The 26,456-nt window shown below is 37.7% G+C and overlaps 1 protein-coding gene across 1 annotated transcript in view; it reads right to left on the bottom strand.

The window, feature by feature from the left end:
* RIC1 (RIC1 homolog, RAB6A GEF complex partner 1) overlaps window positions 1–26,456 on the bottom strand; it is a 136,078-nt gene that overhangs the window by 98,319 nt on the left and 11,303 nt on the right. The window contains exon 2 of the mRNA XM_060155058.1: window positions 46–153. Coding sequence (XP_060011041.1) covers window positions 46–153 — 108 coding nt within the window. The remainder of the gene's footprint in view (window positions 1–45; window positions 154–26,456) is intronic.

Genomic DNA, 26,456 nt, shown 5'->3' with positions numbered 1-26,456 from the left:
ATGATTTCATAAGAAAACAGCATTAAAGTTGAAAAATGTACTTACTGACACAGCTATCATGGTACTATCTGGCCTCCATTCAGCTTGTGTGTAGGATCCAAACTGAGAAGATGATTTTGCAGGTTCCTTGTAGGTTATGATTAATACACTAGGCTGGAAGAAAACAGTTTTATTTTATTAATATCTCATAAAAAGTAAAAGATATCATCAAGTACACTGACAGTATTTTAATAATTCTAGAAGTATAATAAAAGATAACATAATCCAATATTAAATGAGTTTAAACAGTCCAAGCAAATCAACTAAAAAGAACCATAAAGACAAACAATCTGAATAAGCCTATATCCATTAAAGAAATTGAATTGATAATTAATAATCTTCAAAAACAGAAAGGACCAGACCCAGATGGGTTCACTGGTGGATTCTACCAAACATTTAAGGAAGCAATTATACAAATTTTCTACAATCTCTTCCACAAGATAAAAGCAGAGAATACTAACTCCTTCTATGAGGCCAGTATTACCCTAATACTAAAACCAGAAAAGACATTATTAGAAAATAAAATGACAAACCAAGAGCTCTCATGCACATAGATGCAAAAATTCTGAACACAATATTAGCAAATCAAATCCAACAATGTATAAAAAGAATCATATACTATTATCAAGTGGGATTTACTATAGATCTGCAGGATTGGTTCAACATTTGAAAATTAATATAATCCACCATCATATCAACAGACTAAAGGAAAAAAAATCACATGATCTTATAAATAGATGCAGAGAAAGAATTTGACAAAATCCAACACCCATTCATGACAAAAACTCTCAGCAAACTAGAAACAGAGGGGAACTTCTTCAACCTGACAAAGAACATCTACAAAAACCTATAGCTAACAACATACTCACTGGAAGAAACTAGCTTTCCTGATAAGATCAGGAACAAAGTAAGGATACTCCCTCTTACCCTTCCTTTTCAAAATCATACTGGGAGAACACAAGAAAAGGAAATGAAAGATACACAGATGGAGAAGAAAGAAATACAACTTATTCTTAGATGACATGACTGCCCATATAGAAAATCAGAAAGAATGAACAACAACAATAACAAAAAAACTTGTGGAAATAAGTGACTATGGCAAGGTTGCAGGATACAATGTTATTATATACAAGTCAACTGCTTTCCTATATACTAGCAATGAACAAGTGGAATTTTCAACAAAAAATATTTAGATATAAATTCAAAATATGTGTAGAATCTATGTGAGGAAAACTACAAAGTTTCAATGAACAAAATAAAATAAAAAATAAATGGAGAGATATCCCAAATTCATGGATTAAAAAGCCCAGTATTGTCAAGATGTTCAGTTCTTCCCAATTTGATCTACAGATTCAATACAATCCCAATCAAAATCACAGCAAGTTATTTTATAGATATTGACAAACTGGTTCTAAGGTTTACATGGAGAGGCAAAAGACCGAGAACGACCAACACAATATTGAAGGAAACGAACTAAGTTGAAAGACTGACACCACCCAACTTCAAGACTTACTATAAAGATACAGTCATGAAGAGAGTGTGGTATTGGCAAAAGAATAGAAAACAGATCAATGAAAGAATAGCCCAGAAACAGACACACATAAATACAGTCAACTGACCTTTGACAAAGAAGCAAAGGCAACACAATGGAGAACAGATAGTTTTCAACAAATGATGCTGGAACAACTGGACATCCAGTTTCTGGCACTACAAGAAGCACCACAAGGTCATCTGGTACTCTGTCTGTCCTTGCCCTAAAATCAGCCATTTTTTCAGGGATTCCTCACCCTTTTATTAGAGATAGTATTTAGAAAAGAAGACCTGAAAACAAGATGCTTACTGTTAGTGGGGTGTCATTACTTGTAGGTCCTCTCAGCAAACACAGTAGGAAGTATATGAACCTATATAACCCACATATACACACGTATCTCTACATATTTCTTTCAATATATGCATATATTTATAAACAAAAATATATGTGACTATAATCAAGCACAATGTGGTTCTTTCTAGCCTTCTCCCTTACTTATTTGGAACTTTCTTCAGACAGCGAGAACCTGGCTATCATTTCATACAACTAATTTAGTTCTTTGTTCAACCTTACCATATGTATATAGTATTTTGCAATTGCTAACTATACCCCTATAAAAAAACAAATTTACCAAATACAATACAGTTTTTTTGGATAACTTCTACTTTAGCCTTAGAATAACGAGTTACAATGCCATTTTCCAAAGTTACATAGGTCATCCCCTTAGAAGTTTTTTTAATCTCTGAAAGTGAAATACAAAAGTTTCTAAGAAGCTAACAAAGCTCCAAACACATTAAAACTGCTAGGCATTAGTTGTCTGTACTTCAAATATCAATTAAACATTAAAAACAAATACCCTGGGGGCAGTGACATTAGCAAAATGTCAGAGTAAAAAGTCCTAGATTCTCTTCTCCACCACCCCCCCACGACAATTCGCAGACAAATCCCCTTTTGTGAGAAATACAGAAATGAATTGAAAAGCACCTGAATGCTGGATGAATGAGAGATCACACTCATCAAAGCTGGTAGGGAAATTCAGGACACCTTCTCACCAGAATTCCTACCACCAACATAGTGCCATACAATCAGGATGAAACCCTCCAACTCCCAGCTAATCCCTACAAAGGAAAAGGGGTGGTCTGTATGTCAGATGCCCCAACCTTTCCACAGGGATCCTCAGAGGACAGGCTTCTAACTTATCAGTCTTGAAGCACTGTCAGAACCGGCATAATCTAGCTACCTGGGGGAGAACAGAGACAACAGCATGGACTGGTAGTCACCAATAGCTCCTCTCCACAGCTTAGCACACAGTTAGCAGAGAAAATAATTCTAGCTCTCAGCTTTTCCCTGGGAAAAAAAGTTGATCCACACGTCCAAAAGCCCAGTTTCTATGGGGCCTATTCAAAGGAATGGGTTCTGACTTACCTGCCTCAGAGTGCTGACAGGATCTGGAAAAATCTAGCTGCCTGGGGGCTAGTAAGCACAGAGACAGAGGTTTGGGCAGGCAGTTGCCATAGCCCCTCTCCCTGGCTAAGTATAGAGCAAGTGGATAAAAAACCCAACCCCAATTTCTCCCTGGGGAGCTAAAGATTAGCCCACAATTCCAATGCCCCAACTTTTCTGGGGGCTGCCCAAAAAAGGGGTGGTGGTGGGGTCTGTCTTGCCTTCCACTGGGCAATAATGAGACCTGGCATAATTTAGCCACCAGATGCTAATGAGAATAGAGACCGAGGTTTGGGCTGCCAGTTCCCAAAGCTCCTCCCCTCAGCTCAGCACAGAGCAAGTGGATGAAAAAACGCAGCCCTCAGCTTCTCCCAAGGGAGGGAAAGAATTGGCTAAACCATCAAATGATCCAACTTTTTTAGAGGCTGCCTGAGAAATGGCGTCAGTCTCACTTGTTTTGATGCTGTGAGGGGATGTAGAATAACCTAGACACCAGGCGGCTGCAAAGAATAAAGTAAGCATGCTGAACTAGAATATAGTTTTGAGATGCCACCAGAATCTCTGGCTGGGCTGACTGGTAGGGATCTTCTTCTGTATGAGGCCAATCCATAAAGACTGGAGAGGTGGCTGCTTTGCCTAATGCACAAACACCAAAAAAGAGGGTCAAGGAAGTCAAGGAAGACGAAGAAACAGGCAAATATGTTCCAAAGGACACAAGATAAATCTATAGAAGGAGATCCTAATGGGGCTTCCCTGGTGGCACAGTGGTTAAGAATCCGCCTGCCAATGAAGGGGACACAGGTTCGAGCCCTGGTCCGGGAAGATCCCACATGCCGCAGAACTAAGCCTGTGCTCCACAACTACTGAGCCTGCACTCTGGAGCCCGAGAGCCACAACTACTGAGCCCACATGCCACAACTGCTGAAGCCCATGTGCCTAGAGCCTGTGCTCCGCAACAAGAGAAGCCACCGCAATGAGAAGCCTGCGCACCACAACAAAGAGTAGCCCCTGCTCACCGCAACTAGAGAAAGCTCGCACACAGCAACAAAAACCCAATGCAGCCAAAAATAAAATAAATTAATTTTTAAAAAAAAAGAAAGAGACCCTAATGAAATAGAGATATATGATTTACTAGACAGATAATTCAAAATAACCATCATAAAGATGTTCACTGAGATCAGGAGAACGATGCATGAACAAAGTAAGAATTTCAACGAAGACAAAATACTAAATAAATAATTATTAAATAAACATACATAAATAGGGGCTTCCCTGGTGGCGCAGTGGTTGGGAATCTGCCTGCCAATGCAGGGGACACAGGTTCGAGCCCTGGTCCAGGGGGATCTCCCATGCCACGGAGCAGCTGGGCCCATGCGCTACAGCTGCTGAGCCTGTGCTCTAGAGCCCACAAGCCACAACTACTGAGGCCGCATGCGACAACTACTGAGGCCTGCGTGCCTACAGCCCGTGCTCTGCAGTGGGAGAAGTCACCACAGTGAGAGGCCTGTGCACTGCAGCAAGGAGTGGCCCCCGCTCGCCACAACTGGAGAGGGCCCGTGTGCAGCAGCAAAGACCCAACACAGCCAAAAGTAAAATAAATAAAATGAATTAAAAAAAATATATATAAACATATTTTATATACATATTATATATATATAATTTATTATATACAAATATAAAACTACCAAACAGAAATCACAAAGTTAAAGAATGTAATAACTGAAATAAAAACTCACTAGAGGGATTCCAGAGAAGACTAGATCAGGCAGAAAGAAAAAAGGTCTAAGAAAAGTCATCAGGAATCATTCAATAACAAAAAGAAAAAAAAATGAAAAAAAGAGTAAAAAAACAACCTAAGGAACTTGTGAGATACCAACAAGCAGATCAATGTATGCTCAGGAGAAAGAGAAATGACCAGAAAACTTTTTCAAAGAAATAATGGCTGAAAACTTCCCAAATCTGGGGAAGGAAATGGATGCCCTGATACAAAAAGCCCAAAGAACCCCAAAGAGGAACTCAAAGAAATCCCCAATGAGACAAATTAAATTGTCAAAAGTCAAACCAAAGAGAGAATTTTGAAAGCAGAAGAAAAAGGCAACTTGCCATGTACAAGGGAACCCCCATAGAACTATAAGCAAATTTCTCAGCAGAAACCTTGCAGGCCAGAAAGGAGTGGGATGATATATTCTAAGTGCTAAAAGAAAAAAGCCACCAACCAAGAATACTATAACTGGCAACTTATCCTTCAAAAAAGAAGGAAAATTAAAAACTTTCCCAAACAAACAAAACCTGACGGAGTTCATCACCACTAGACCTACTCACCAGAAATGCTAAAGGTTAAAATTCTTCAGGTTAAAATGAAAGGTCACAGAACAGCAACACTGTAGCATAAAAAAAAGTATAAAACCGACTGGTACAGGTAAATATATAGACAAATACAGAATACTATAATGATAAGTAAATTCCTTTTAATCCTAGTATAAAAGTTAAAAGACGAAAGTATCAAAATAACCTAATAAATACAGTAATAGATGTATAATATCTATTAATTAATTAATTCACCTATTTAGAGACCTATATGTAAAACCTGATCCATCAAAGTTCAGGAATATAGAAAATCTTTTGTGGTCCTGGGTTAGGCAAAGAGTTCTTAGATAAGACACAGTATTTACTTCATGGCTCACAAAATAAATATTATTAAAACTGACAGACTGGTCCTTATAAAAATCAAATATTTCTCTTCAAAAAACACTACTAAAAAGAATAAAAGACATGCTACAAACTGGAAAAAAATATCTGCAAATCACGTATCTGCATCAATGACTTGTATCCAAAACAAATGAAGAATTCTTAAAATGCAGTAAATATATATATATATATACAATCCAATTTTTAAAATAGGCAAAAATTTAAATAAAATAATTACAGCATTGTATTTAACACGTAAATACAAAAACATACTGATATAAGTAACTGAATAAATGAAAGCAAAGGGACAGCTCTTTCTTACATAGAATTCCAATTAATAAATAGAGAAGGAAGAAGGATGTAGAGAATCATCATTAGATAAACACCACATAATTAGCTGCAGACAAGATCCAGTGATGGACATAAAATCAGTGAGCAAGTTTCAGGAAAAATAAGATATGCACAATATCTTCCCCCAGTTCCTTTTTAACTACAAAAAGAAAGTTTATAGTAGAGAAACCTGACAGACACCAAGTGATCAAGGTAAAGGTCACCAATAGTAAGATATATGAACATCATGAACTCCTTGATATAATACTGAGTAGGACATTTTTGTGATAATTTCTGCCAAAAACACATAAGCGCATTCCATTCATGAGAAAAATCAAATAAACCCAAGCTGATAGATTCTATAAATGAACTGATCAGTATTCTTCAAAAGGATCAAGGTCATAAAAGACAAGGAAAATTGAACAACTATTACTGAATGGAAAAGACTAAGAAATAACAACTACATCAGTAGAAAAATTAGGGAAAATTTCAATGAGATCTGTACTTTAATAATACTGTACCAATGTTAATTTCCTCTTTATAATTATGCTAAGTGAAAGACACAAAAGAACAACCAATAAACAAGTACATACTGCCTGATTTCATTCATATAAAATTCTAGAAAATGAAAACTAATCTACAGTGAGAGAAAGTAAGCAGATGAGTGCCCAGAGATGGAGGGCAGTGGGAAGCCACTACAAAGAGACAGGAGGAAACAACTGGGCGTAATGGATATGTTCATTATCATGATTATAGTGATGGTTTAATGGGTGCATACACATCAAACTTAATCAAATTTACACTGTAAACATGTACAATTTATGTGTATGTCAATTATATTTATATTTATGTCAAGTATATCCTAAAAAAGTTTAAAAAGTTAAAAACAAGTTATCTTAGATGGTCTTTTGAAGAACTAATTAAAGGGAAAAAAAACATACTTACAGAGGCCTACTCAGAATCTGTTGCAAAAACCTAAAAGAGAAACCTGAACTATGACAGAAGGTAGGAGGGACGGAAAGAAGACAAAAACAACAAAAACTGATTGTAATTTGTTTCACAACTACAATACATACCTGCAAGATACAAGTTAGAGTAAATTGCATCTTTATTTTTGATGATTTAGGGATCTCTTATCTATTTGAAAGGTTGTTTTTTAATGTTAATGACAAAGGAGACAACGTTAACCCATCAAAAAAGGGGCTTTTAAAAAGGTTTCTATTGTTATAATCAGCAATGATGATAATTTGCCAACTGGATTAATAAAGGTAAAAGAGCCAATCAGAGTGACAATATTTAATCACTAATTTAAAATCATAGTATGTTTTAGTATTTACTTATTTCTAACTATTTCAATATTTATATATCTTATAAACTTTTCATTTCTCGAAATGAATGACTTCCCTAATTTGGGAGTCAGAAAGCATATCAAACCTGATATTGTTATTCTGCTTGTATCCATATCAAAAGAATAATGTACAATAACGTGGGCTTATGAAACTGCTACATTTTTATGTAAAGCAGACAACCAGCAGTCTTCAGTCCCACCTCTCTTCTAGTAACTTACATTTTGCATAAATGTTAGTAAGTACTACTTTGACTCTGTAAATAGCAGAAATCAACGTGTTTAAAGGCCCCCAATTAATTGTTGACGCTATTAAAAAAAAATACTTTCTACGAGGGAATTTTACTCCTTACAAAACTACCTCTGTGTCTAAATATATGTATAACTAAAGAAGTCTATCAGATATTTCCTTGTAACTTGTAACATGGTAACAAAGATTCAAGTAGGCATGAATTTTTCTGCATAAAAAGTACTTTCTGGTACTGGGGGTTAGGACTTCAGTATATCTTTTGGTGGGAGACATGATTCAACCCATAACATTCTCTCTGTAATGCTCTATAATAATTGAGAAGTGGGGCACTAAGAGTAAATAAAAACATCCTATGACTGTATGTCTCACTGTGTATGTCTACTAAGGCTGTACAAACTTTCTGCAACAAGAGAAATGCATTATCCAATACAGTATATACTACTCACATGTGACTACTGAGCACTTGAAATGTGGCTAGTTTAAGGAAATGATTTTATTTTACTGAATTCTTAATAAACTAAAATTTTTAATAATATGTGACCGGTGCTTTCCAAGCTGGATATAATGAAGTAGGTTCTGTAGAACTGGTGATTGTTCATTTAAAGGGCTGAAGACCAACTCAGTTACAAAAATCCTGTGTTAACACTGAACAGGTTTCTTTACCACAGAGCTTTACCAAATCTTTAGTGGGCTGATGTACACTGTAAATCTTCAATAGATACAGTACGTATATTTCCCAAGTTTATTTGATTAAACAACTCGTCTTTCCCTAGATTACCACACAGTATCAAGAGTTCTGTATACCAGCCTCCAGGAAATTCTATTCTACACTTTTCAAGTAAGTTATATGTGTATATTATGTCTGATAAACTAAATGTCATCAACTTTTAAAGTCTACTTTTTACTTTTTATAGTGTCTAACTTACTGTGCTTTAGTGTATTCAGAGTTGTGCAATCATCACCCCTATATAATTTCAGAGCATTTTTTAAATCACTCCAATACGACACTCTGTATCTATTAGTAGTCATTCTCCATTCCCCCCCGCCCCCACCCCCAGCTCCTAGCAACCAATAATCTACTTTCTGACTCTATGGATTTGCGTATTCTGGAGATTTCATATAAAGGGAATCATATGACACGTGGCCTTTCACTTAGCATAATCTTTTAAGGTTCATCCATGTTGTAGTATGTATCAATACTTCATTCCTGTTATGACTGAATAATATTCCCTTGTATCGATATACAACATTGTGTTTATCCATTCATCTGTTGATGGATGTTTGGGTTGTTTCCACCTTTTGGCTATTGTGAAAAATGCTGCTATGAATGTTCATGCACAAGTTTCTGTTGCAACACCTGTTATCAATTCTTTTGGCTATATACCTAGGAATGGAATTGCTGGGTCATATGATAACTCTGTGTTTAAATTTTTGAGGAACTGTCAAACTGTTTTCCACAGTGACTGCACTATTTTATTATACATTCCCACCAGCAGTTCATGAGAGTTCTAATTTTTTCACCTCCTTGCCAACACTTGCTACTGTCTTTTTAATGGTAGCCATTCTAGTGAGTGTGGTAGTATCTTACGGTTTATTTACATTTCCCTAATGAATAAATCATGTTGAGCATCTTTTCATGTGGCTATCTTACATCGTCTCTGGAGAAATACCTATTCAAATCCACTGCCTATTTTTTTAACTGGGATCACCAACTTTCAGAGGTACTGTTCCAATATCTGTCTTTTTAAGTTGATTACTGGGGTTCTTTTGTTCATATAGGAAAATTCACTATAAATGGTGATTAGATTCCCTGACCAGCTCAAGAAGGTCTCCTAAGCCCACATATACTAACAGGGAATATAATACAGTGATTAATAATACAAGCTCTGAAGTCTGAATGCAAGGTTCAAATACTTGCTCTGCCATTTAATAGCTTTGTGAGCTTGAACAAACTAATTTCTCCTATGCTTCAGTTTCTGCATCTTTAAAATAAATCTAACAATAGAACCTACCTCACTGGTAGGTTCTGCAAAAATTGAATAAATAAATAACAGCACTTGGCAGAGTGCTTAGAGCTCAGCAAGTGCTGTAGATATTATTTGTTGCTGTTTTATTATTTTAATGTCCCAGGATCACATTATTAAAAATACTACAGAACAAAACTCCCAACTGCTTCCTTGAGATAATGTATTTGAAATTCCTACTTAAGACACCAGTAACATATTGCTTTCTGCTACAGCTTAAGCAATGACAAGATCAGCCCAACTCTCTGGCAGTACAGGGCTTGGACCACCAGATACCTGAATGGGGAGAAGAACCAGGCTGACCAGAAGTAGACACAGGGAACTTTCTGGAGTGATGAAAATATTCTGAATCCTGATTGGAATAGTCATTACATTAGTATATACGCCTGTCAATATCCACTTAAGAACAACACATCACTGTACATTAAAAAACAAAAGTCTAAAAGTAAATAAATAAATAAGCCATCATTTAAGTATACTGAATACTATTTACAAACACAGGAAACATTACTAATATGTTTAAGATGATTTTCAAAAAAGGTTTTCTGGTTAATTGTTGACAGTCCATTAGGTATTATTTTCAGAGTACACAGGTCACTTCTATCAGTAACATGCATGTTCTTCTACTGATACCATGTCAGTAGTGATAAGTAATTAACTCCATGCTTCAAACATTCCTCGAATTCCAAAGTGCAATTTTCCTTAAGGGTAGCAGCTAATGACTGTGACTGATGACTCAAGCTCAACACCAATACTCATGGCATTAAACTGAGATGATCACCTTCATGTACAGGAAAAGGACAGCCAATAAACTTTGGTTATTTTCTTTCTTTCCTTTACGAAATGAGTAATACTTGAGAAATACCTGATTCCCACTTTCAAGCTCCTGAAACCAGACTGTTTACCTCCTACCATGTTACTATTCTTTAGCCTGTGCAATATTACCTCAATTAACAAGTACTCTTGAATGGAAACACTTTTAAAATTAATTTCATGAATACAAAAATCACGCATAAAGTATTCACACTAGATATGCTTAACTTTAATCTAATCAAACCTTTAAACGTAACTTTCAGTTTATAAGAAATATAGTGGATTCAAGGAAAACATTAACAACTAAGCAAATCCAGAGTGTGAGGGTGATCTTTCAAGAAAAGTGACCTAATCTATTAAAAACAAAATAAATCTACATATTGAATAACTGAAAGTAAGAGAAGGAAGGAAGACTATCCTAGGTTAAGCGATAACAATTTCTAAGATACAACAATCCAATGGAATGTGTGATCCTTGAGTAGATCTGTTTTAAAATAAGAAAAAGGCTATGCAAGTAATTTGGGGAATACTGGGGAAATTTTCAAGTCAAACTCCATAACAGATTAGGGAATTATTAATTTTCATATTATGGCTATGTATATTTAAGTCACTTTTAGAAGATGAACACCAAGTAGTTAGGTATTAGTGTAGTGTCTTGATGTCTCCAACTTCACGCACAGACATATACATATATACACCCAAGCAAATAAATGAGAAAGAAAATGTTGACAATTGCTGATTCTAGGTGGTGAGTATCCAGGTGTTTTGTATGTTTTAAAACTTTTATAAAACTTCATAAAGAAAATAAGGAGTTGGTTGTATTCTTAAATTGGGAAACAATACTTAAATCTCATGAATTAAGGAAACCACACTAGTCCCTCTAAAGAAGCACCAGTTTAGTCCTATGTGTATACACAATTGGACATAATTAGAGGTGGAAATTTCTAGAAACAAACTGTACAGAGCTGAAGGTATGCAATCTGTATAATTTATCTCCATTTCCTAGCATATAGTTAAGAGCAAACTGTGGGTCACAGACCAACATACCTCAACAGCACACCATGATATCAACAACAGAGACTCTAGAAGTCTTATGTACTATTTGACTTAAGAGTCTTCACTATTACATACTACTTACATGCCAGATAAAGAAAAAACAAATAACAGAACTTCAGAAAGAGTTTAGAAAAAATAATTAAGATTTATAAGTTGGACTTAAAGAAATAGAATCAGTTATCTGGAAAATAGACTTAGGGAGACTACCTAATTCCCCTATTCCAGAAAAATAGTAAACATTTTAAAATACACTAAACAATATAGTTTTCTGGTTTGAAATATACATCCATGTTTTAAGACTTTTCTTCTTCCTATACGCCATCTTTCCAGCTGAGTTTCATAATCTTCCTTTAGTTCAACCTCAGAATTGGTGGAACCCAGGCTTACGAAAAGGCCTAAAATGGAAAGAAATCCATTCTACTTCACAGTATCATTTCATTTAAACAGAATATACCAAAAGATTATTAGACACCGTGCTTGAAATTTAGTGGGCATTTATTAAACAATCTTTAAGTCTGAACAGAACTATTTGAATATGGTTTTACTTGAGTTGTTGCTAAGATATCTTTCAAACAGATTGTCTCAACTGTTATTGTTCTTACTTTATAGGAGAAGCAGCACGGGACAATCCCCACGAAATCAGCTTTGGCATTAAGCGTGGGTTTGAATCTCAGCTCTGCCATTTATTAAATAATTTCCTCTAGGTCACACAATTACTTTATTTGAGCCTCAGTTTCCCTATCTGGAAAACAGAACTAAGACCAATCTCCCAAAATTACTGTAAGGATTTCATGAAATAATATACATAATAAACTTAAATAGAGACTGACATACAATATGCACTCAATACTTGTTAGTTTATATTTGTTCTCTTTTAGGTTTTTAGTTTTAAGGTCAGTGGATATATATTTCATGTGACTGACAGCGAAAAAAATTAACAAAAATTCTATCACTCTTCTGCTTCAAAAACAAGTGATACTGACGATGGCAGCAGAGCTGATGGTAGTGGATCTGGTTTTTAAAGAAAGTGATAACAATAATGGTAATGTAAGACAAATGAGACCCCAAAGCTACTGAATACTGTACTGTAAATAACCAAGCTTCCAACATATTCTCTTCCTACCACTTCTCTCTCTCACACACACACACACACACACACACACACACACACACACACACACAAACACACACTCAAAACAGCTCAGTCTTGCTTTAAGAAGAAAGCAGAAATTACATCAACAATTACATGTGCTTAAAGAGAAAAATTAAGGAATTATTTCTTCTAATGACTGAGAATTATGACACAAAGAGCCAATTTGCTCAGTTTTACCCCATTAAGACTTAGGGAAACAGTGGGCTGACTGTAAAGTTATACGCAGATTTTTGACCACACAGAGGGTCAGGGCCCATAACCCCTGTGTTATTCAAGGGTCAACTGTACTGTATTTGAAAAGTGATGGCATACAAATTAAGAACATTTTATGCATGGGAAACTTCTGAACCTCAGATAAGAACAGTGGCAATAAACGATGTTCTTGCCAGGACTGTTCCCATCCCCTCACCAAACTCTGGTAGGCAGTAGTGCCACCAGGGTAGGGCTGTTGGTGAAAAACCAGCAGCTTTGCTGCTGCCTTGACATGGAGCAGAGTGCAATACAGCCTGCAGCACTGTTAAAGTGGCAAATTCTTAGAGAACAAACAGAAAAAGCTAACAGTGTTGCTAGCCAGAGTTTGCAGACCTGCTTTGGGCAAGCAGCACATCCCTCAACCAGCAAGAAATTTAACAGGAAAATCCTGGAAACCAGAGAGTCAAAGAGGGAACAGATAAGCTTGCCACACATCCTTGGTTCAACGGGAGGCAGACTTATAAAAGGGAAAAACGCTGAAGCACCCAAGCTCTCCACTCATCCCTGTCTGTCAGGGAGGCTGTGTACATGCAAAGCTAAGGGCACTTGAAAGGCCAAGCTCCCCACACATCACTAGCTCACTGGGAAGCTGTTTGCAAGGAAGTTCCAGAAAGGCCTGGCAGGAAGTAAAAGCTGGGGCAGACATTAAAACGTCCTGAACGTTGCCTGTACTCCCAAACCCACACATCATCCCACAATCAACAGAGAACAGATGCCTTACTGGCTCAAGATGTTTGAACATCTAAACACTATGCAGATATGGAGGCAACCCCTAGAAAGCCATTGTAAAAATAAAAATAAGAAAAAATAAGCAGAGACATTAGTCAGTAGCTGCACATTGCAGGGGAGATCAATTTTGCAGATTAAGTCCAGGAAACTTACTAAAAAACAATACTAAAACAAGTATCAGCAACAATGACCCTCAGGAAACAAACAAAACAAAAAACAAAAAAAAACAAACTCTAGAGTTATTATAATAAATTATCCAAAATGTCCAATCATCAACAAAAAAAGTTTGAAGATATACAATGAGTGACCCAGACTGAAGGAAGAAGAAACTACCTGTGAGCGGGCCCAGAATGGGAGGCAAATAATTCAAATCAGTCATGAAAAACATATTAAAAGAATAAAGGAAAGTATGCTTAAATAATGAAAAAAAATATGATGACACCTAAACAAGTGGGGAATCTCGAAAAAGAAGTAAAATCAATAAAACAGAACCAATTCTAGAAATTCTACAGTTTAGAAGTATTGGGTCAGCCAAAAAGTTCACACAGGTTTTTCCATAACATCTTATGGAAAAATCCGAACAAACTTTTTGGCCGACCCAATACAATAACTGAAATGAAAACATTATACAGACTCAGCGGCAGATTTGAGATGGCAGATCAAAAAACATGAAAACACTTCAATAAAATTAAGAAATATAAAAAACAGAAAAGAAAGACTGAAGTGAAGAGAGCCTCAGAGACCCCTAAGACATCAAGTGCACTAATGCACGTATAATGGGAAGTTCCAGGAGATAGTACATGGGATAAAAAAAATATTTGAATAAATAATGACTGCAAATGTCCCAAGTTTTATGATAGACATTAAGCCCCAGATTCAGAATGCTTGACAAAATCCCAGTGGGATAAACACATGCACACATACATCATACACAAAACTACTTAAACTCAACAAAAAGAAAATGTTAAAAGAATATAGGTAAAACAAGTGATCGCACACAAGACAACAAAAATACAATTAATGGCTCACTTCTTGTCAGAAACAATGGAAACCAAAAAGACACTGAAAGGACATATTTAAATGCTGAAACAGAAAAACTGTCAACCATGAATTCTACATCCAGCAAAACTATCTTTTGGAACTACAGACAAAGACATTCCCAGATAAACAGAGATTAAAATATTTGTTCTTACTGAACCTGCCTTATGAGAAATACTAAAAGAAATCCCTCAGGAAAAAAGTAAAGGACATCAAAAGGTATGCAGAAAAGAGTTAACTGGCTTAAGACTGCTGTACTAAAAAACAAACAAAAAAAACCCGCCTGCCTGCAAGGTTGGTCCTGAGCTGGCATCTGGGAACTTGGATTTTGGGAGGGTTCCCACCATTCCAAAACTAATTAGAGTGCTGACTGTATCTAAACTGTTTATACAAATCAAACAGCTTATGCTGAAACACCTGTTTTCTTTCAGAGAATGTGAAATTCAGTATGTGCTAGGCAGAAAGTCCCCAGTAAAAACCTTGGGGACTAGGTCTATAACAAGCTTCCCTGGTATTCAACATTGTACAAATGTTGTCACAATTTAATGGAGAAAATAAGCACATCCTATATGACTGCACTGAAAGAGGACTATTTGAAGCTGGCAGCTGGTTCCTCCAGATTTTGCCCACTAAACTTTTTCCCTTTGGCAAATTTACTTTGTATCCTTTTGTTGTAATAAATCACAGTCATGAATGTGACTATATGCTGTGTACTGTGAGTCTTCCTAGCAAATCACTGAACCGGGGGTAATTTAGGGGACTACTGAGGAAGATGGTAACTCAAATCCAAAGGAAGAAACAAAGAGCACAAGATATGGTAAATGGATAAAGGTAAAAGACTGAATAAATGTATTTTTATCTTTCCTCCTTCTAATTTCTCTAAAATATATCAGCCTTTATAAGACAATAACTTAAAAACAAAATACACTGCACTATTGGGCTTATAACATGCAACATACATGACAATAATACCTCAAAGAAAGCACCTGAGAACAGAACCAGACCAAAAAAATCAAAAAGAGAATTTGAACAACACTACAGACTAATTTGACTTAAAAGAAATACACAGATCACTCCATACAACAGAAAAACACACATTTTTGTCAAATGCACATGGAATATTCTCCAAGACAGATTATAGCTTAGGCTACAAAACAAGTCTTAATAAACTTTAAAAGACTGAAACAATCCAAAGTATTTTTTCTGATCACAGTGGAATGAAAGTGAAGATCAACAGCAAAAGGAAAAACAAAAAACTCACAAACGTGGAAATTAACCCACTCTTAAACAATCCATGGAAAAGAAAAAATCACAAAGGAAATCAGAAAATATCCTGAGACAAATGAAAATGAAAACACAACACACTACAACACATGGGATGCAACAAAAGCAGTGCAAAGCGGGAAACTTACAACTAATGCTTACATTAAAAGAAAAAGATCTCAAACCAACTTTACTTTACATCTTATGGAAATACACGAAGAATGAATTAACCCAAACCTAGAAGAATGAAATAATAAAGATTAGAGCAGACAGAAATAAAGTGAAAAAGAGCAAAATAGAGAAAAATCAAAGAAACCAGGAGTTGGTTCTTCTAAAAGATCAACAAAACTGAGAAACCCTTAGGTAGACTGACTAAGGAAAAAAAGACTCAATTAACTAAACTCAGAAGTGAAAGGGGAAACATTACTACTGATTTTACAAAAATAAAAATGATTATAAGAGAGTACTCTGAACAACTGTATCCTGACCAATCAGAAAACTGAGATAAAACGGACAAATTCCACAACTGAATGTTGAAGAAATAGAAAATCTGAATACATGTATAAGATTAAATCAGTAATCAAAGAAAGAAAAGTCCATACGGTTTCACTAGTGAATTCTATCAAACAATTGAAATAAACACCAATTCTCCTCAAACTCTTTAAAAAAACTGAAACAGGACCACTTAGTAACTCATCCTATGAGCCCAGCATTACCCTGATACTAAAGCCAGACAAAGACTCACAAGAAAAGAAAACTACAGGTCAATATCCCTGAAGAATACATATGCAAAAATCCTCAACAAGATACTAGCGAACCAAATTTAACAGCAGTATGAAAAGAATTATAAACCAGTGAGATTTATTCCTGGAATGCAAGGATGGTTCAACACAAGAAAAATCAATGTAGTACACCACATTAACAGAATGAAAGAAAAACACCACATGACCATCTCAGTAAAAAAGCATTTGACAAAACTCAACACCCTTTCATAACAAGAACATTCAACAAATTAGGAATAGAGGGAACTACCTCAATGTAGTAAAACCAATACATAAAAAAATTAGTCAACATCATACTTGATGGTAAAAAACTGAAAACATTTTCCCTAAGGTGAGGAATAAGACAAGGATGTTCACTTTCACTACTTCCCTTCAAAACAGTACTGTAAGTCCTGGCCAGGGCAATTAGCAAGAATATGAAACAAAAGGCATCTAAACTAGAAGAGAAATAGAATTATCTCTGTTCTCTGAAAACATGATCTTTTATGTAGAAAACCCTATAGATTCCACATAAAACTGTTAGAATTGATTAAGCAGTTAGCACAGTTGCAGGATGCAATATCAACACACAAAAATCAATTCCATTTTTATGTAATGAACATCTAAAAATAAAATTAAGAAAATCACTCCATTTATAGTGGAAAATAAAAAGAATATACAGAAAATAAATAAGTAAATATAGAAAAGAATAAAATACTTAGAGTTAAGCTTAACCAAGGAAGTGAGAGACATGTATGCTGAAATCTAGAAAATGTTGCTGAAATAAAGAAGATGCATATAAATAAAAAGACACCTCATGGGCTTCCCTGGTGGTGCAGTGGCTGAGAGCCCACCTGCTAGTTCAGGGGAGGTCTGGGAGGATCCCGGTCTGGGAGGATCCCGTATGCTGCGGAGCGGCTGGGCCCGTGAGCCATGGCCGCTGGGCCTGCGCGTCTGGAGCCTGTGCTCCGCAACAGGAGAGACCACAGCAGTGAAAGGCCCGTGTACCGCAAAAAAAAAAAAAAAAAAAAGACAGACACCTCATGCTCATGGGGTAAAAACTAATGCTAAGATGTCAGTACTACCCAAACCACCAATGTACAGATTCAATGCAGGCCCTATCAAAATCACAACACCAGTTTTTTGCAAAAATATGAAAATTCATCCTAAAATATGGAATCTCAAGGGACCCCAAATAGCCAAAACTTGAAAAAAAAGAAAGTTGAAGGTGTCATACTTTCTGATTTCAAAACTTACTACAAAGCTATGGTAATCAAAATAGTACCACACTGGCATAAAGACTGACATACCCAACAACAGAATACAACAGAGCCCAGGAATAAACCCTCATATATATGGCTAAATGATTTTCAACAAGGGTGCCAAAACCATTCAATGGGGGAAAAGGACAGTGTTTAACAAACTGCACCAGGGGGCTTCCCTGGTGGCGCAGTGGTTGAGGGTCCGCCTGCCGGTCCAGGGGATGCGGGTTCGTGCCCCGGTCCGGGAGGATCCCACGTGCCGCAGAGCGGCTGGGCCCGTGAGCCATGGCCGCTGGGCCTGCGCGTCCGGAGCCTGTGCTCCGCAGCGGGAGAGGCCACAACAGTGAGAGGCCTACCGCAAAAAAAAAAAAAATAACCAAACAGCACCAGGAAACATGAAAACCCACATGGAAAAAAATTAAATTTGATCCTTATCTCACACCACATACAAAAATCAACTCAAAATGGATCACATTCCTACATATAAGCTAAAACTATAAAATTCTTAGAAGAAAAACAAAAGGTGGGGCTTCCCTAGTGGCACAGTGGTTAAGAATCCGTCTGCCCAAGTACGGGACACGGGTTCGAGCCCTGATCCAGGAAGATCTCACATGCCACGGAACAACTATACCCACGTGCCATAATTACTGAAGCCCACACGCCTACAGCCCATGCTCCGCAACAAGAGAAGCCACTGCAATGAGAAGCCCGCGCACCACAATGAAGAGTAACCCCCACTCTCCGCAACTACAGAAAGCCCACGTGTAGCAATGAAGACCCAACACAGCCTAAAATAATATAAATTTATCAAAGAAAAAAAAGGGCAAAAACTTCATGACTTTGGATTTGCAATGATTTCTTGCATATGACACCAAAAGCACAGGCAACAAAAGAAAAATTAAGTTGGACTTCATCAAAAGTAAAAGCTTTTGGACATCAAAGGGCACTATCAACAGAGTACAATGGCAACCCACATGATAGGAGAAAATATTTGCAAATCATATATATGATAAGAAATTGATATTCAGAATACAGTTGACCCTTGCAATGCAGGAATTGACCATCTGTCAAAAATCTGAGTATAACTTAACAGTTGGCCCTCCATAACTGCAGCTCCACATCTGAGAATTCAAGCAACCACATAGAATGTAGTACTATAGTATCTACTACTGAAAAACGTTCACATGTAAGTGGATCCATGCAGGTCAAACCCGTGACATTCAAGGGTCAACTGTACATACAGAACTCCTACAGGTCAACAACAAAAAGAAAAATGACCCTATTTTAAAATGGGCAAAGAATTGGAACAGATGTTTCTCCAAAAAAGATACATGAACCGCCAATAAATACATTAAAAGGTACTCAACATCACTTGTCATTAGAGATGCAAATCAAAACCACACTGAGGAGGACAGAGTCAAGACAGCGTACTAGGAGAATGCAGAATTTGTGTCTCCTCACAACTAGGGCACCTACCAGGCACTGGTGGGGGACCACGGACACCTAAGGAGACGGGAGGAACCCCCAGCGACTGGGTAGGACGTGGGGTGTTGGGGGGAGAGTGAAGGGGGAGAAGAAGTGGAGGCAAGACAGGACTGGCACCCCTGAGAGGTGGCTGGGGGAGGGGAAGAGTTCCCATGCCCAAAGGGGGAAAAGGAAAACCACTGGGGACAGCGGATCAAAAGGGAGTGTGGCCAGGTTTCCCCTGCTCACATGGGCCCCCAGGAACCTGCTGAGATCCCAGGACAGATCCTCTGCCCACCTAGGTCCCCTCCAGCCGTGCGGGTCCTGAGGGTGTGGGAGGGAGGGAAGTGGAGCAAAAACAAAGGCCAGACCTCCGGAACCAGCACCCCTGAGGGGTAGCTGAGGGAGGGGAGGGGAGGAGTTCCTACACCCAGAGGGACCCAACCACTGTAAGGGGTCCAGTGGCGATGGGGGAGACCCTGGGGGAGATGGTGGGGGAGGGGCACGAAGGAACAGAAGGGAACACGGCCAGTGCTTTCCTGTCCACTTAGGCACTGGGGAGCCTGTTAGACTCCCAGGCCTAATCCTCTGCCCTCAGAGCCTCCCCCCTGTTGTGCAGAACACAAACCCCGCCACTATACCCCCACCCAGGGCCCTACCTCTACACTCAGAGACCCCCTCCAACGCGATGGGCCTAAACCCCACCCACGCACCCTCACTCAGGGCCCTACTTCTAAACACGGGAACTCCACACTCCAGAGGCCCTTCTTTCGTGGAAGGCTGCCTCTTCCCTTCCACACAGGTCCTAAGCAGAGGCCCCGCCCCACACTCAAACGTCACCCCCCACCCGCCTAGGTCCCACCCCATGCTAAACCCCTCCCCTGCCTAAGTTCCACCCCTGCCTAAACTCTGCTCCTATAGCCAAGGCATTTTTTTTTTCCTTTTTCTTCCTTTAGATTGGGGTTCTGTTTTACCTTTTTGGTTCACTGTTGTTGATTCTTTTATATTCTTATTTTTCCTAATAAATCTTTCATTTTTCTAATTTCATTTTATTCTTTATACTTTGTTATTATTCTTTCCTTTTGGCTTCTCCCACCCCCCATTTTTTTTCCATTCTTTTTCCTGTTGCAGCTTTATTTTAGCTAATTGCAATTGTTTCAATTATAGTTTAATTTTTCCTAATATATTTTTTATCTTTCTAATTTTATTTTCTTTTTTATTCTTTGATATCATACTGCTCCTTTCTTTTTTTTTAAACACCATGCCACAAAGCTTGTGGGACCTTGGTTCCCAGGCCAGAGGTTGGGCCCACGCTCCTGTGGGGGGAGCTCCAAGTCCAAACACTAGACTAACAGAGAACCTCAGACCCCAAGGAATATCAATCGGAGTGAGGCCTCCCAGAGGTACTCATCTCAGCACCAAGGCTCTATACAACTGCCTGCAAACTCCACTGCTGGACGTTTCAGACCAAACAACCGGTAAGGCAGGAATACAGTACCACCCATCAAAAAAAAGAAAAATGAAACAACAAAAAAATATGTTACAGATGAAGGAGCACAGTAAAAACCTGTAAGACCAAATAAATGAAGACAAGATAGGGAACCTACCTGAAAAAGAATTCAGAGTAATGATAGTAAAGATGACCCAAAATCTCAAAGCAAAATGAAGAAACATTTAACAAGGATCTAGAAGAACTAAAGAGCAAACAAACAGTGATGAACAACACAATTACTGAAATTAAAAATACTCTAGAAAGAATCAATAGCAGAATAACTGAGACAGAAGAACGGGTAAGTGACCTAGAAGATAAAATGGTGGAAATAACTGGCAGGGAGAATAAAGAAAAAAGAATGAAAAGAATTGAGGACAGTCTCAGAGACCTCTGGGATATTAAAACGCATGAACATTCGAATTATAGGGGTCCCGGAAGAAAAAAGAGAAAAAGAAAGGGTCTGAGAAAATGTATGAAGAAATTATAGTTTAAAACTTCCCTAAGATGGGAAAGGAAAGAGTCAATGAAATCCAGGAAGCGCAGAGAATCCCATAAAGGATAAACCCAAAGACAAACACGCCAAGACATATATCAAACTATCAAAAATTAAATACAAAGAAAAAATGTTAAAAACTGCAAGGGAAACGCAACAAATAACATACAAGGGAATCCCCATAAGGTCAACAGCTGACCTTTCAGCAGAAACTCTGCAAGCTAGAAGGAAGTGGCAGGACATATTTAAAGTGATAAAAAGAAAAAACTTACAACCAAGATTACCCAGCAAGGATCTCATTCACATTGGACAGAGCAATGAAAACCTTTACTTACAAGCAAAAGCTAAGAGAATTCAGCACCACCAAACCAGCTTTACAACAAACGCTAAAGAAACTTCTCTAGGCAAAACACACAACAAAAGGAAAAGACCTACGATAACAAACTCAAAACAATTAAGAAAATGGTAATAGGAACATACATATCGATAATTTCCTTAAATGTAAATGGATTAATTACTCCAACCAAAAGGCACAGACCAGCTGAATGGATACAAAAACAAGACCCATATATATGCTGTCTACAGGAGACCCACTTCAGACCTAGGGACACATACAGACTGAAAGTGAGGGGATGGAAAAAGGTATTCCATGCAAATGGAAATCAAAAGAAAGATGGAGTAGCAATTCTCATATCCAACAAAATAGACTTTAAAATAAAGACTATCACAAGACACAAAGAATGACACTACAGAATGATTAAGGAATCAATCCAAGAAGAAGATATAACAATTGTAAATATTTATGCACCCAACACAGGAGCTCCTCAATACATAACACAAATACTGACAGCCATAAGAGAGGAAATCAACAGCAACACAATAATAATAGGGGACTTTGGGCTTCCCTGGTGGTGCAGTGGTTGAGAATCCACCTGCCAATGCAGGGGATGTGGGTTCGTGCCCTGGTCCGGGAAGATCCCACATGCCATGGAGCAGCTGGGCCCGTGAGGCATGGCCGCTGAGCCTGCGCGTCCGGAGCCTGTGCTCCGCAACGGCAGAGGCCACAACAGTGAGAGGCCCACGTACCACACACACACAAAAAAAATAATAATAATAGGGGACTTTAACACCTCACTTTCACCAAAAGACAGATGATCCAAAATGAAAATAAATAAGGACACAGAAGCTTTAAATGATACATTAGACTACATGGACTCAACTGATATTTATAGGACATTCCATCCCAAAACAACAGTATACACTTCTCAAATACTCATGGGACATTCTCCAGGATAGATCAGATCCTGGGTCACAAATTAAGCTTTTGTAAATTTAAGAAAATTGAAATTGTATCAAGTATCTTTGCCAACGACAATGCTATGAGGCTAGATATCAATCCCAGGAAAAACAACTATAAAAAATACAAACACATGGAGACTAAACAATACACTACTAAATAACCAAGAGATCACTGAAAAAAATCAAAGAGGAAATCAAAAAAATAGCTAGAAATAAATGACAATGAAAACACGATGACCCAAAGCCTATGGGATGCAGCAAAAGCGTTTCTAAGAGGGAAGTTTGTTTTTTGTTTTTTGTTTTGCGGTACGTGGGCCTCTCACTGTTGTGGCCTCTCCCGTTGCAGAGCACAGGCTCCGGACGCGCAGGCTCAGCAGCTATGGCTCACGGGCCCAGCCACTCCGTGGCATGTGGGATCTTCCCGGACCGGGGCACGAATCCGTGTCCCCTGCATCGGCAGGCGGACTCTCAACCACTGCGCCACCAGGGAAGCCCTAAGAGGGAAGTTTATAGCAATACAATCCTACCTCAAGAAACAAGAAAAATCTCAAATGAACAACCTAACCTTACACCTAAAGCAATTAGAGAAAGAAGAACAAAAAAACCCCCGAAGTTAGCACAAAGAAAGAAATCATAAAGATCAGATCAGAAATAAATGAAAAAGAAATGAAGGAAACGACCGCAAAGATCAATAAAACCAAAAGCTGGTTCTTTGAGAATATATACAAAATTGACAAACCAATAGCCAGACTCATCAAGAAAAAAGGGAGAAGACTCAAACCAACAGAATTAGAAATGAAAAAGGAGACGTAACAACTGACACTGCAGAAATACAAAGAATCATGAGATTACTACAAGCAACTATATGCCAATAAAATGGGCAACCTGGTAGAAATGGACAAATTCTTAGAAATGCACAACTTCCTGAGACTGAACGAGGAACAAAGAGCAAATATGAACAGACCAATCACAAGCACTGCAATTGAAACTGTGATTTAAAATCTTCCAACAAACAAAAGCCCAGGACCAGACAGCTTCACAGACGAATTCTATCAAACATTTAGAAAAGAGCTAACACCTATCCTTCTTAAACTCTTCCAAAATACAGCAGAGGGAAGAACACTCCCAAACTCATTCTACGAGGCCACCATCACCCTGATACCAAAACCAGACAAAGATGTCACAAAAAGAGAAAACTACAGGCCGGTATCACTGATGAACAGAGATGCAAAAACCCTCAACAAAATACTAGCAAACAGAATCCAACAGCACATTAAAAGGATCATACACCATGATCAAGTGGGGTTTATCCCAGGAATGCAAGGATTCTTCAATATACACAAATGAATGTGATACACCATATTAACAAATTGAAGGAGAAAAACCATATGATCATCTCAATAGCTTCAGAAAAAGCTTTTGACAAAATTCAACATCCATTTATGATAAAAGCTCTCCAGAAAGTAGGCGTAGAGGGAACCTACCTCAACATAATAAAGGCCATATATGACAAAACCACAGCCAACATCCTTCTCAATGGTGAAAAACTGAAACCATTTCCTGTGAGATCAGGAACAAGACAAGGTTGCCTACTCTCACCACTATTATTCAACATAGTTTTGGAAGTTTTAGCCACAGTAATCAGAGAAGAAAAAGAAATTTTAAAAATCCAATAAAATCGGAAAGGAAGTAAAACAGTCACTGCTTGCAGATTACATGATACTACAGAGAATCCTAAAGATGCTACCAGAAAACTACTAGAGCTAATCAATGGTTTTGGTAGAGTAGCAGGATACAAAATTAATGCACAGAAATCTCTTGCATTCCTATACACTAATGATGAAAAATTTGAAAGAGAAATTAAGGAAACACTCCCATTCACCACCACAACAGAAAAAATAAAATACTTAGAAATAAACCTACCTAAGGAAACAAAAAACCTGTATGCAGAAAACTATCACACTGATGAAAGACATTAAAGACAATAAAAACAGATGGATAGATATACCATGTTCTTGGATTGGAAAAATCAACATTGGGAAAATGACTATACTACCCAAAGCAATCTACAGATTCAATGCAATCCCTATCAAACTACCACTGGCATTTTTCACAGAACTAGAACAAAATATTTAACAATTTGTATGAAAACACAAAAGACCCCAAACAGCCAAAGCAGTCTTGAGGGAAGAAAAACGGAGCTGGAGGAATCAGGCTTCCCAACTTCAGACTATAGTACAAACCTACAGTAATCAAGACAGTATGGTACTGACACAAAAACACAAATATAGATCAATGGAACAGGTTAGAAAGCCCCAAAGATAAACCCACACACATATGGTCACCTTTGATAAAGGAGGCAAGAGTATACAATGAAGAAAAGACAGCCTCTTCAATAAGTGGTGCTGGGAAAACTGGACAGTTACATGTAAAAGAATGAAACTAGAACTCTTCCCAACACCATATACAAAAATAACCTCAAAATGGATTAAAGACCTAAATGTAAGGCCAGACACTATAAAACTCTTAGAGGAAAACATAGGCAGAACACTCTATGACATCAATCACAGGAAGATCCTTTTTGACCCACCTCCTAGAGAAATGGAAATAAAAACAAAAATAAACAAATGGGACCTAATGAAACTTCAAAGCTTTTGCACAGCAAAGGAAACCATAAACAAGACGAAAATACAACCCTCAGAATGGGAGAGAATATTTGCAAATGAAGCAACTGACAAAGGATTAATCTCCAAAATTTACAAGCAGCTCAGTATCAAAAAAACAAACAACCCAATCCAAAAATGGGCAGAAGACCTAAATAGACATTTCTCCAAAGAAGATATACAAATTGCCAAGAAACACATGAAAAGATGCTCAAAATCACTAATCATTAGAGAAATGTGAATCAAAACTACAATGAGGTATCACCTCACACAGGTCAGAATGGCCATCATGAAAAAATCTACAAACAATAAATGCTCGAGAGGATGTGGAGAAAAGGGAAACCTCTTGCACTGTTGGTGGGAATGTAAACTGATACAGCCACTATGGAGAACAGTATGGAGGTTCCTTAAAAAACTAAAAATAGAACTACCACACAACCTAGCAATCCCACTACTGGGCATATACCCTGAGAAAACCATAATTCAAAAAGAGGCATGTACTACAATGTTCATAGCAGCACTATTTACAATAACCAGGACTTGGAAGCAACCTAAGTGTCCACTGACAGATGAACGGATAAAGAAGATGTGGCGCATATATACGATGGAATATTACTCAGCCATAAAAAGAAATGAAATTGAGTTATTTGTAGTGAGGTGGATGGATCGAGAGTCTGTCATACAGAGTGAAGTAAATCAGAAAGAGAAAACCAAATACTGTATGCTAACACATATATATGGAATCAAAAAAAAAAAAAAGGTCCTGATGAACCTAGGCGCTGGACAGGAGTAAAGACAAAGATATGGAGAATGGACTTGAGTACACGGGGAGGGGGAAGGGTAAGCTGGGACGAAGTGAGAGAGTAACACTGACATATATACACTACCAAATGTAAAACAGATAGCTAGAGGGAAGCAGCTGCTTGGAACAGGGAGATCAGGTGGGTGCCTTGCAACCACTTAGAGGACTGGGATAAGGAGGGTGGGATGGAGATGCAAGAGGGAGGGGATATGGGCATATACATATGCATATAGCTGATTCACTTAGTTATACAGCAGAAACACAAC

Source organism: Lagenorhynchus albirostris, chromosome 7 (assembly GCF_949774975.1).
Source record: "Lagenorhynchus albirostris chromosome 7, mLagAlb1.1, whole genome shotgun sequence".
NCBI lineage: Eukaryota > Metazoa > Chordata > Mammalia > Artiodactyla > Delphinidae > Lagenorhynchus > Lagenorhynchus albirostris.
Note: the sequence above shows the minus strand (reverse complement) of the source record. Positions and strands in the feature narration are given on the sequence as shown.